This window comes from Hordeum vulgare, chromosome 4H (assembly GCF_904849725.1).
Source record: "Hordeum vulgare subsp. vulgare chromosome 4H, MorexV3_pseudomolecules_assembly, whole genome shotgun sequence".
Classification (NCBI taxonomy): domain Eukaryota; kingdom Viridiplantae; phylum Streptophyta; class Magnoliopsida; order Poales; family Poaceae; genus Hordeum; species Hordeum vulgare.
In genome coordinates this window covers 605822271-605835085 of record NC_058521.1, presented here as the reverse complement: position 1 = coordinate 605835085, position 12815 = coordinate 605822271, and the positions used below count along the sequence as shown (strand labels likewise).

General features: G+C 40.2%; 1 protein-coding gene across 2 annotated transcripts; it reads left to right on the top strand.

Annotated features, from left to right (window-relative positions):
• The first annotated feature begins 1432 nt into the window (after nucleotides 1-1432).
• Nucleotides 1433-12606, top strand: LOC123450031 (AP-2 complex subunit alpha-1-like). Of its 2 annotated transcripts, XM_045127427.1 has the most exons (27): nucleotides 1435-1697; nucleotides 3718-3849; nucleotides 3948-4073; nucleotides 4490-4552; nucleotides 4631-4728; nucleotides 4805-5012; nucleotides 5739-5810; nucleotides 5886-5978; nucleotides 6159-6260; nucleotides 6398-6495; nucleotides 7231-7312; nucleotides 7422-7510; nucleotides 7968-8073; nucleotides 8159-8224; nucleotides 8523-8629; nucleotides 8711-8815; nucleotides 8900-9020; nucleotides 9134-9319; nucleotides 9404-9712; nucleotides 9871-9951; nucleotides 10054-10218; nucleotides 10306-10392; nucleotides 10485-10610; nucleotides 10732-10812; nucleotides 10891-10962; nucleotides 11820-11899; nucleotides 12025-12606. In XM_045127427.1, the coding sequence occupies exons 1-27, from the start codon at nucleotides 1566-1568 to the stop codon at nucleotides 12173-12175; spliced, it is 3138 nt and encodes a 1045-aa protein (XP_044983362.1). In that variant the 5' UTR covers nucleotides 1435-1565; the 3' UTR covers nucleotides 12176-12606. The 2 variants fall into 2 exon arrangements, with proteins under 2 accessions (XP_044983361.1, XP_044983362.1); XM_045127426.1 differs by having other exon boundaries at nucleotides 1433-1697; nucleotides 8711-9020.
• The last annotated feature ends 209 nt before the right edge of the window (nucleotides 12607-12815 follow it).

Below are 12815 nucleotides of genomic sequence, written 5' to 3'. Positions count from 1 at the left end.
CTCGAATACCTTTGATTCCTCCAGTCTTCTCCTCGCGGGCCAACATACTCGACAACCCCTCTGAACATAATAGAAATAAGTACGGTGACAACGAGTCTCCCTATCGTAGCCCCCTCATGGGAACAAACTCGTTCGTCTACGTGTTGTTAAATTTGATTATGTAGCTCACAGAGGAGACACACTCCATATGATCAATTCCATCCAAAATGGGTGGAACCCCACCTTCAACATCATTTGTTGTAAGAATCCCTACTCAACTCTGTTATATGCCTTGAGCATGTCCAATTTAACAGCACATATACCATTGGTTTTATGGGTCTTCTTCTTTATTGCATCAGATTTGGTTTCCTCCAAACTAAATGAACCCTTACGAGTCCGTGTTGCGCATGTCCCTCGCCTGGGTCACACACCACACCTTTACACGATTTCTCTTCTTCTTCTTTTTCTTAATTTCACTTTGAACAAATCGCGATAGCCAGAGGGGTGCGGCTATGCCTCACCTATAGTGAGTCGGTAGAAGCACTCATCTGAAGCACCTTCACCAATGGGCTGGTATAGCACGCATGGCTTTTGGAGCTCATTTTTTCTTAGTTTCTTTGCATTTTGTTTATTTTTTGCTTCCTTTTTTGTGTTTATTTATATTTGGAAATATTCATCGTATATATATTACAAAAGTAAATTTACATAAATTTTGTAAAAATCTTAATCATGCATTTGAAAAAATGTTAAACGTGTATGGAAAAAAATCTAATGTAACCAAAAAATGTATAAGGTATATGAAAAAAATAGATATCAAAACATAAATATAAATAACTTTTAATCATATATTTAGGAAATTTTAAATATGCATATAAAAATACAAGGTGTATGTAAAATATACGACGCGTATGAAAAAAGTGTAGACATGAAAAATTTCAAATGAAAAATTATTAGTCATGCATTTTAAAATGTTTAACATATATAAAAAATGCTTCTAATGGATACAAATAATGTACAACGTGTATGAATAAAAAGATGTTAAGAACTGAAAATATATAAATATTAATCATGTATTTAAGAAATGTTAAATACGTTTAAAAAATGTTCATGGTGTATACAAAAAATATATAAGGTGCGTGTAAAATGTACAATGTGTATGAAAAAAGTATGCATCAAAACATAAACCAAAAATATCATCTCTCCACACACACACACACACACACACACACGGGTCTCATCTTTCAGAAACATTTTGAAATATCAGCCCAGCTAACCAGGCCTTTTTTTTTTTCTTCTCTTTCAAGGACACAAGGAGGAGACCGAAGACCGGAGTGCAGGAGGAAGAAAGAAAACCAGGGAAAAGCCAGCGCAGATCAGACCACGCCACCAATCAAAACCCCACCTCCCCGTCGCCGGTCGTCGCCCTCCCCGCCCCCGCCCCCGCCCCCGCCCCTCACCCCCCACAACCACCTCCGCGCGCCGATCCGCCCCCGCGGCCAGGCAGAGGGTTTTGCTCGCTCCCTCCGGGGCGGCCAGATCTCGCGCGGCGGCGAGCAGATCTGGGCCGGGTCCCCGCCTAGAGAAGGATGGCGCTCTCGGGGATGCGGGGGCTGTCCGTCTTCATCAGCGACATCCGCAACTGCCACAACAAGGAGCAGGAACGCCTCCGCGTAGACAAGGAGCTCGGCAACATCCGAACCCGCTTCAAAAACGAGAAGGTACCCCCCCTCCCCTCCCCTCCATTTCGCGATCTAGCAGAATTCGGGCCTGCTTCCGCCCAACGACAGTTCGCCGACCCCTTCCTCGTCCTAGTGTCGAAAATTTCTGCTGGACGGTAGCCAGTAGCCTCATCCTACTCTGTCGGATTAGGCGCGGTCTGCGCTGGTTCAGATGCAAGCGTGAAACAGCGGTGGTAACGAGTACCTCGAGTAAGTAGTTTGGGGTTGGGATCGAGCTGCTGCGCCAGAGCTATGTCAAGGGTTTCGAATTGAGCTACTGAGGCACACATTGTGAAGCTCAACGGCCTTGGGTTGAGTCTTCGCCACCTGCTAACAACTTACTAGTATACTGTATACAACTACCTCCTAAAATGACAGTGGAAGGTTCGCCCCCTTTAGAGATGATGCCTACAAAGTCCACTATTGGGTTGCCATGGCATGAGCTAACTTTTTTTTCATTTATATTCCACTTCTGTGTGCTAGACCAGCTAGTACCAACTCTGCATCAAAACCTGTGAAAATGTTGTCATTCTACCTCCAACGATGTTGATCACATTTCCATTTCGTAGACAATGACATAGCCTCCCATGTACACTACTGGCAATGTTATTTGGTTCTACAACAATCACGGGCCTACTTTTGGCGACATGTCTACCAACAACGTATTTATCTTCTCCACGATACACCTGTTGTTTCTACTAGTAATCAAAAAAATTGGTGGTTTGATGCTTGCACATAGAACTTGTCCGAGGAGGCTGGCTGCAAATGCGACGTTCAGGCGTAGGGGCGTGAAACAGCTTGGGGTTGGTATTGAGCTGCTGGGGCAGGACTATGTCAAGGAAATTGAGCTGCTGGTTGAGCCATTGCCACCTGCTAACAGTTTACTACACACCCACCGTCCTAAACTGACAGTGGAAGGTTGGTCCCCTTGTATATTAAGAGATAAATAGTGGCTACAAAGCGCATTATCGGGCTGCGATGCCATGAGCCAATCTTGTGATTTATGTTCCAGTTATGTATGTTGGACTAGTAGCTACGATCAACTCTGCATTCAAAACTACTGTGAAAATGCTGTGAAGCTACTTTCTACCTCCAACGATGTTCATCACATTTGGATTTCGTAGGCAATGACATAGCCTCCCGTGCACGCGATGATATTTCTAGATGAATGTTAGCAACAACAATCACGGGGCTGCTTTTGGCGACATATCTGCGGACAACGTATTTATTTATGTTCTCCACGATACACCTGTTGTTTACACTAGTAATATTTTTTTTTCGAGGTTTGATGCTTGCACATATAACTTGAACGCACACACTATAAATTACAAAGTAAAGCTCCACACACGTGGTGTGTTAGTTCAGTGTTTTGTCGCAAAGTGGCACTGCTACATGTGAAATTGGTGCGACACCAAACAGCGATCATATGCCTGAATGCATGTGTATCAAGCTGCTGTAATGCGCACTCGTGCATTAGGATAAATACTCTTAAACTAGACTAAGAAATACTGTATTTACTTGATTAATTCATGCTTGATTACAGGTAACCCCCATTACATATTCGGGAGTTCTCCCGAATAATAGGGAAACTAACCAAATCATACAGCAATTAGTCGGCAGTTGCATAACAGTATGATCCTCATCTATACACAGATGGACGTGTGCATACATCTTGCACGTACCTGGTGTTTGTAGAGTCAGATTAAAATAAAGACCTGCCATATTTCGATGTACATCTTCTTCATGTCAGGCCAGTTGTGCTAGGCATGTACAATCGTAAGTGTAAAGTGGTATTGGTCTCGTCAGCGCATGACTGGTGGTGCAATGTTGAGGCTGCAGGGTCATTTAACTTACAAAACCAAGTTATCATACTAGTAAAAAAATCATGAATTTAAAACCAAGAACAGTGCACTGACCCCACAGGGTTGTATTGCTGGCACGGATACTATATGCATGTATTGCAATAATTAAGGTGGCACAGTAACCTTACTAAAAAGCACCATTATCTGCCATCTTGCAGGGATTGTCGCATTACGAGAAGAAAAAGTATGTTTGGAAAATGCTTTATATACATATGCTGGGTTACGATGTTGATTTTGGACATATGGAAACTGTTTCTTTGATATCCGCGCCGAAGTATCCCGAGAAACAGGTGAAAGCCACATCTTTAGAATCTTCAATTATCACATTCCATTCCAGTAGAATAATTGTTCCCTAAATCCTAATTGCCATCTTCTGATTGTGCTTCAGGTTGGATACATCGTGACATCTTGCTTACTTAACGAGAACAATGATTTTTTAAGGATGGTCATAAATACAGTACGCAATGACATCATAGGCCGAAATGAGACTTATCAGTGCTTAGCGTTGACGATGGTATGTCATCCTGTTTTACTCTCGTATATTCCGCATCTTCTTTTGATTTATTTGAATTCTGTAAACATCATTAGTACTATTATAAACATCCTTTTCCAACTATTGCAACATCACATATCACATTTAGGAAATGTGACTTGATACCAGAAGATAGTGATGCAAAAGAACATCAAGATGCAAAAACTACTTCTTAGGGATTTAAACAACCAAAACCTGAATTGCACTGACAAGATTTTCCAGTATTATGATAATTTACTTTACTATGGGCTTTGTTAAATGGCTGTGACTATTGCGCATTACTCAGCTATTTAATGAAAAAGAAAAATTACACCTGCTATTCTATGTGTGCTTCCTTAATTAAATCTGTTTCAGGTAGGTCTATTCTATGTGTGTTTCCTTAATTAGATCTGTTTCAGGTAGGTAATATTGGCGGGAAAGAATTTTCTGAGTCGTTGGCCCCTGATGTCCAGAAACTTCTTGTAAGTGTATAATATTTTGTTAGTCTTTTCCTATCTTCTTGTTTGAGCGATTGGACTAATGAAACATCTACTCATCAGATTTCAAGTAGCTGCCGGCCTGTTGTCAGAAAGAAGGCTGCTCTATGCCTTCTGCGACTTTATAGGAAGAACCCAGATGTTGTGAATATCGATGGCTGGTACTAACATAACTAAGCATGAAGTTTTATTACCCACTCCACACAATTGGTTAGCTAATTGCATTTTGTATGTCAGGTCTGATCGGATGGCACAACTTCTAGATGAGCGTGATCTAGGTGTGCTGACATCTGTCATGAGCCTTTTTGTCTCACTAGTATCTAATAATGCTGAAGCATATTGGAATTGCCTTCCAAAGTGTGTAAGAATATTGGAGAGGATGGCAAGAAACCAAGATATTCCCCAAGAATACACCTACTATGGAATTCCATCTCCTTGGCTTCAGGTCTTTTCTTTTCTTTCCTTGGCTCATCCAGCTTGGTTGATGTTAGGCTTGCATAAATTTGTATGGAGATTGTTCAATCTATTCGGTCACAACCTGCTGAAATCTTGTTCTCCTTCAACTTTGATTGCGTACCTGTGATATTTTTCTTTCAGCTGGTCGTCAAATACTGTATGTCTGATTTATTTTCATAATTTATTTGTGCCATTTATGTTTGTTACCTACTATCGTGCTTAACCGGAAAAAACGTATATAGCTGCATGCTTCTTTCTGTGATTTGTTATGATAAACATTTGAATCTCTGGAGTTGAGTGTGCAAATGTGATGTGAATTAGTATTAAGCATGTACTTGGGTTGTGGATAAAGAAAGTTATAATGCTAAGCCGTATTTCACAAGCCATAAATTCATATTACGTAATCTCTAGTGTGCATACTAAGTAAGCAACAAAATCTTATGATTTTCTGAACTCAAAGCTGGTGGAGTTGCTATAGTTGGAACATTACGTTCTGTTTTTATTTAGTGGGTGGTAGTTTTACGCAATGCTTGTGTGGCCCTGGCGGAACACATTGTTTCCATTGTCTTCTTAAATTGAATTATATAACATCTACATCCATAATCTAGTTTTTATGCTGGGTTGTTCAAAGAGATGTATATACCTGCTGTTCATGTTGGATGCAATTTTTCTGCACATTCAGTAGTTCTTAAAATTAATTTTATTAATATTTCAGGTTAAGGCAATGAGAGCTCTTCAGTACTTCCCTACCATTGAAGATCCTAGTGCAAGGCGAGCTTTGTTTGAGGTACAACTCTTTTTACTACTGTACTCCACATATACAAATAGTTCATGGATTATAATGGTTCCTGTAATTCTGTAGGTTTTACAGCGTATTTTGATGGGTACTGATGTTGTTAAGAACGTCAACAAGAATAATGCCTCACATGCTGTCCTCTTTGAAGCTCTTGCTCTGGTGGGTCCGTGCTATCTTTTTGGGCTTCTATTGTTTATTTTCTTTCGTAGCAACGTGTCATGTCATTTCCTCTCCTACATCACTTTTTAATTCATATTTTATCTCGATAACCTCTTATGCTTAAGCATCTCTTCCTTTTCCTTATAAAAATTTGTTGTGCAATACTTATCCTCAATCCAGGTAATGCATCTTGATGCTGAAAAGGAGATGATGTCCCAATGCGTGGCTCTTCTCGGCAAGTTTATTGCTGTCAGGGAGCCCAATATTAGGTATCTTGGTCTGGTAAGTGGCTAAGCATGTTTCTTGCAATAGCGCCTTCACTTGATTTTACGCCATATGTCTCCCGATGTTGCACTAGGATCAAACTGCGTGACTATAAATTTTACTATAACGTAACAATATTCCATTCATCTTCACAGGAGAACATGAGTAGAATGCTGTTAGTAACAGATGTACAGGATATAATAAAAAGGCACCAGGCTCAGATCATTACGTCTTTGAAGGATCCAGATATCAGGTATCTGAGGACTTTCCAACATCTGTGGTTGCATAGATATTATAAACTGGTTAACACTGGAAAAATAATCTTATATATTAGTTTACGGAGGGAGTAATATATAAAGAAGTGCAAACCAGTCAGATCACAGTTTTGACCTAAGGTTGATAGTTTGGAATTCCTCACCTTATTTTTCAATGTAGGAGAGTATCCTGCTGCATTCTTTTTTTGACAGCCAAACCACTTAAACCTAATTCGTGAATTGTTCTGCAATTAATTGAATCATTAATGTTATTTTTACTTTAGGCAAACCTGAGTACATGCCTTGTATTAGTAATTGTTATTTGAATATTTTATTTGACATCCTTCCTGAGAGGTACATTCATGATATGCTGGACCTAGAATCTGACTACATTGATAACAGTTTCTTTAAAATATCCAAGTGCCATTAGACAATTCCTACTAAAATGCTGCTTGATTCGAGACAGACATATATGTTTTTGGGCTTCATTTGAAACCCTGTTTTCTCCACCAGCCTTCTGCTATTCTCTCCCTCCCTCCCAATGTTAAAAAATAGAACAGTGCTTATGTGTTAAGCTCCATCATGACTAAGTAGTTAACACAATGAGCACAGCTATGTACACAGGCCACTTAAGAGGTGTTTTATATTATTAGCATATTTTTATTAATTCAGTATGTTTTCACACGTTTACCTACACTTGGTGTGTTAATGTTTATGTGTTTTCTATCGTGCAGCATTAGAAGGCGGGCTCTTGATTTGCTGTATGGCATGTGTGATGTTACAAATGCAAAGGAAATTGTTGAGGAGTTGTTGCAGGTAACTAATGTCGTTATAATGGTCCTGCAAACGACTTTCTTTCTTTCTAAGTAGGCACCTGTTAACACTTACTGTGGTGTTCTTAATATATTATCTTCATTTTTCTCAGTATCTTAACACAGCTGAATTTGCAATGCGTGAAGAGCTGGCTCTGAAGGCAGCCATTCTTGCAGAGAAGTTTGCTCCAAATCTTTCATGGTAAAGAATTTTTATGACAGGATCAGACCATATTTCACTATTTTACATACATGATACTCCCTCCGTTCCTAAATATAAGTCTTTTTAGAGGTTTCACTAAAAGACCACAGTGGATGTATATATACATACTTTAGAGTGTAGATTCACTCATTTTGCTCCATATGGACTTATATTTAGGGACGGAGGAAGTACATTGGTATTTTGCATGCACAGCCAGGAACCTGCAAAACCCGATCAAGTAGCTGTTAACCTAAAATGGGTTTCACACGCAAAAAAAAAACCCACCTAAAATGGATTTACCGAGACAGGCAACAAATCTGATATTTCTGTATTGGGTTGCTGCACTTTGGTAGAGTAATAACTGGAGAGAAGGACACACTAATTTATGCTGATTTATTATTTATGTAGCTTCAGGTCATTGCGAAGTGTTGGCCGTAACTAACTATTGTTTCTGTAGGTATGTTGATGTTATACTTCAGTTGATAGACAAAGCAGGAGATTTTGTAAGTGATGATATATGGTATCGAGTGGTACAGTTTGTCACCAACAATGAGGATCTTCAGGTTTTTGCATATTTCTGATTTCAGTTCCGCCGGATCTTCTCTGTATTGTTTGATGGGCCTGATGTTTGACTTGTAATTTTCTCAGGCATATGCTGCAGCTAAGGCAAGGGAATACCTTGACAAGCCTGCTTTGCATGAGACCATGGTCAAGGTATTTTACATGACCTGAACTTGTTGTATTTGTACCATGAAGTTTAAATTTTCAGGAATGCTTGATTGTTTTAATTTGTAAAATCCCACTATAAACCTGTGTTTTAACTATCAGTAAAGTCTGTTGATAAATAAATAAACCATACATTTATCCATGATCAACCTCATTTAAACTTGGACTTTCCGTTCTGCCTTTTTATTTGTCTGTCATAAAGGAATCCGATCTGCCTACCAAGTGTCCGTCCTTCTTGTTTGTACTGTGTTTTACTTCACGTTAACCTACTCTCCTACCAATACAGGTCAGTGCTTACCTTCTTGGAGAGTATGGCCACCTTTTGGCCCAAAGACCTGGTTGTAGCCCCAAGGAGTTGTTTACCATTATAAATGACAGGCTCCCAACAGTATCGTAAGTTGTACAAAGGTCTTCCTTGAGTAACTTCTTTTTTCTGCCCTAATGTAAAATTTTAATTCTCTGATTTTTCATCAGGTCAAGTACTGTTGCCATTATTATCTCAGCCTATGCCAAGATACTTATGCACACTCAGCCTCCTGATGCGGGACTGCAGCAACAAATCCTGACAATATTTAAAAAGTACCAATTTACTCGTTCTGCTTTGATGACGTGCCACCTTTTGTATGTCTGTGAAGTTTTTTTTACGCTTACATTACATTTCAGGCATGAGAGTTATATTGATGTTGAAATTCAGCAGAGAGCAGTTGAATATTTTGAACTAAGCAGAAAGGGTCCTGCTTTGGCTGATGTATTGGCTGAAATGCCAAAATTTCCTGAACGTGAGGTAAACATGTATCCTGTTTCCTCTTAGCTGTGTAAATGTGCACTCATATTTGCTGGTACATCAAGAAGGATTGATGTTAACTTTTTAATAATGCATTTGCATGTCTACTCTAGTCTGCTCTGTTGAAAAAGGCTGAAGATGCTGAAGTTGACACAGCAGAGCAGAGTGCCATAAAACTGCGAAGTCAGCAACAATCATCCAGTGCTCTTGTTGTAGCTGCTCAGCCCCCTGTAAACGGACCAGCACCAGCTGCTAATCATCTCACTCTTGTGAAGATGCCAAGTCAAAATATTGCTGATGTATGACCTTCTTAGTTATCTTTGTTACTAAATACATTGGGCATCATTTATGAGTTTCATTTAAGCAATATTTGTGATATTCAGGAGAGCAATGTCAGTCATGACAGTCATGAAGAAACCGCAGTAGAAGCTCCTAAAGAAAATGGTGCTCCCGTCGAAGTTCAGAGAAATGTCGAGATCATCCCTGAGACCGCTCCTGTTAGTAAAGTTGAGCCTCCTGCATCTCATCCTGCTTCTCAAGCAGACCTCCTTGCAGACCTTTTGGGCCCGCTTGCAATAGAGGGTCCTCCTGCTGCTGTAGAGCAAATTCCTGCTCAAGGCTTGGAGGCTAATCAAAGTCCAGTAGGTGACTTGGCACTAGCTACCCTTGAGGACCAGTCCAACTCTGTTCAGGTATTGCAGAACTTTCTCATTACATTAAATGCCTTTATCTGGAACTACTTCATGGCTGTGTGCTCACTGTAGTATCGAGTAGCAGAATATGCAATATTGTCATTCAGTTTTGTATGCGTTCGATACTGTCTTCTGTTGACCAACTCTGCTTTCTACAGCCAATTGTCAATGTTGAGGAGAAGTTCAATGTATTGTGCACGAAAGATAGTGGAGTTCTGTATGAGGATCCTAACATCCAGGTTTGCAGAAGTCGTTAATCTTTTCTCCTCCTGTTGAGCATTTATTATCTCTGCTGCCTGAACCCTCTTTGTGATCTTTTTCTTACTGGACTGTACCTCTAGATTGGTTTGAAAGCAGAGTGGCGGGCCCATCATGGTCGTCTTATTCTTTTCCTGGGGAATAAAAACACTTCGCCTCTTATGTCATTGCGGGCTCTGATTTTGCCTCCTAGCCATTTCAAAGTGGAGCTCTCGTCAGTTCCTGATACTATTCCTCCTAGAGCACAGGTGCCAAGCGCCTCAGTATAATGCTTTCACATTTTCCATGTTTTCTTTCCTGAATCAATCTCATTTTCATTTTCCTGTGTTCTTCAGGTGCAAATCCCAGTCGAGGTTACAAATCTCCGCGCGAGTAGAGATGTTGCTGTTCTTGATTTCTCATATAAACATGGAGCAACACTGGTGATTGTTTTATGCCATCATTTTTCCTGAGAGTCCAGATATTCTTTTGTTTCTCACAATGTAACAGTAGTGTATTTGCTTTGCTTACCCAGGTGAACGCTAAACTTCGGCTCCCTATTGTATTGCATAAATTCTTGCAACCTATAACACTTTCCCCTGAAGATTTTTTCGCCCATTGGAAAACATGGAATGTTCAGTCACTCAAGGTTCAGGAAGTGGTAAGGACTCACATGTGTTATGGATTAGTGAACTGCTAAGTATTAGTGATCATCACTATTACTTGATTAAAGGCTTACTGGATCAGCCTTTCTAATGAACCCCTTTTTTGTGAACGAACAGGTTAGAGGTGTAAAACCATTACCTATTCCTGAGATGGCTAGTCTTCTCCTGAGCCTTCATCTGGCAGTTACTCCTGGACTTGTATGTTACACCATATCCCCATGTTTTTTTTACCTCTTTAATTTCCCCAGGAATTATTGAACTTGTTCATTTTACTAGGATACCAACCCCAACAACATGGTGGCGTGCGCTACATTCTTTTCGGAAACAACCAATGCCGCGCTTTGCTTGGTAAGTATTCTGGTGACCCTTCCATCGAATTGCTTGTTTGGGAATTTTTCTGGGAAGAAACTAAGCTGTTGTTGTATACGATGAGTCTCTTATAGTTACTGAGCTATTCTGGCACCATGTCGTCATCTACACAATATGTTGACTAGCTAGCACCGTTGGGTTAGACTTAAGATAAGCTCAAGCCAGTTCACTGCACAAACCAGTACATGCCTGCCATTTTTCAATATCCATTTCGACCTGCCAAATAGCCACCCAGTAGAAAATTAGGATAATGTACATGTGATCCCAGGATAGGGTGAATGGAGCATCGTGTTTTTTTTATCCAGCCTCTTGTGCTACTGGTGACTCGGTGCATCTCTGTTCTACTATGCAGCTTATGCTGCATCATCCTTCATACTGGCTGGCATATTGTATGGTTCAGTATACTCATGTACAGTGGCTTCACTGAATCTATTAGGAAACTGTCGTAATAACTACCGTGTAGGACAAGGTTACACCTGAATATTACTGTTACATTGAGCATTAGCTAAGGAGAAATTATTAGCTAAAGGTCATTCAGTCACGAGACATTGGGGTGCTGAATGTTTTCCCGTTGCCTACCATATTACTTTTTATTCCCTCTGTACCATAATATTTGTTGTTGGGGAGAACTAATCTAGTTCTCTCCAACAACAAATATTTAGGAACAGAGGGAGTATGAAATATGCATGCTTGTATGTGCTGTCCCATCTCAGTACTTGTGGTGTCATTCTTCAATTTTGTCATAAACTATGATTTTGTTGGGTTATAAATGCTAGGTAGGTTTCTAACCTGATGCCCGCTGTTTTGATTTTTTTTTGTTTGTGACTATTTTGCAGGTGAGAGTTGAGACAGATCCCCAAGACAGGACCCAACTCCGGCTAACAGTGGCATCAGGAGATCAAAATCTGACATTCGAGTATGCGTTTTACTCCTTTCACCTCTTGTACAGCCATCAGCAGTTTATGGTTATCGCTACTAGGATAGGAAAACGAATGCTGATATTGTAATTTATATATATTTTTACTTTCCCCGTGTGAACAGGTTGAAGGAGTACATCAAGGAACATTTGATCGACATCCCGAGGGCTCGAGTGACCTCCCCTCCTGCACCGCAACAAGCGCAGGTGGCTCCAGCAGCAACAGCCCCCGCGACATATAACGACCCTGGTGCCATGCTAGCTGGGTTGCTATGAAACCAGACGATATTGAAACAAACAAGTAGCATCGACGTGCATTGCAGTAGTTTGATGGTCTGAGGATCTAATTAACACCGCCAGTCCAGTCCAGTCCAGAAGCTTGTATCTTGCTGCTGCCATGAAGACGACGAAGCGTGCTGATAAGGACTGGGCAGGAAGAGCTGGCGGAGGGCAGAGATAGTAGCGGCGAGGGCTGCGTCGATGGATCGATGATAATCGGTGGTTTTCCATTAGCGTGTAATCGTTGTTGTCGTGTTCCTTGGCTTGAGATGTATACTATTACAACTATAGTACGTACCTCGGAATCCCTGCTAGGGGTGTGGTGGTGTTGGTGGTGGTGGTGAGGTTTGACGACATATGTAGCATTTTGTGCTTGTGGGTGTGTGTTTATATCGAGAAGAAAAAAGAAGGTTGCTAGGAATCTTTAATTATAACGCAGTCGGCTCGGCTGTAAGTAAAGTTTGCATTGCATCCCTAGACGTTTGTTGGTACTTCCTTCGCATGACGTGCATCTAGATCGTCGATTTGACTTATATAAAATATATCATTTAATATAAAAAATATGTATTATTAAAAAATATATTATTAAAACAAAACATTTAAAGTTTTTAAAGATATGTTTTTTATACTTCATTCA

Coding starts and splice junctions, on each gene's coding strand:
- LOC123450031 (XM_045127426.1), top strand. CDS start 1,566: ATGGCGCTCTCGGGGATGCGGGGGCTGTCCGTCTTCATCAGCGACATC. Junction 8,225..8,522: donor TGCATGAGACCATGGTCAAG/GTATTTTACATG, acceptor CTACCAATACAG/GTCAGTGCTTACCTTCTTGG. Junction 10,813..10,890: donor TGGCAGTTACTCCTGGACTT/GTATGTTACACC, acceptor TCATTTTACTAG/GATACCAACCCCAACAACAT.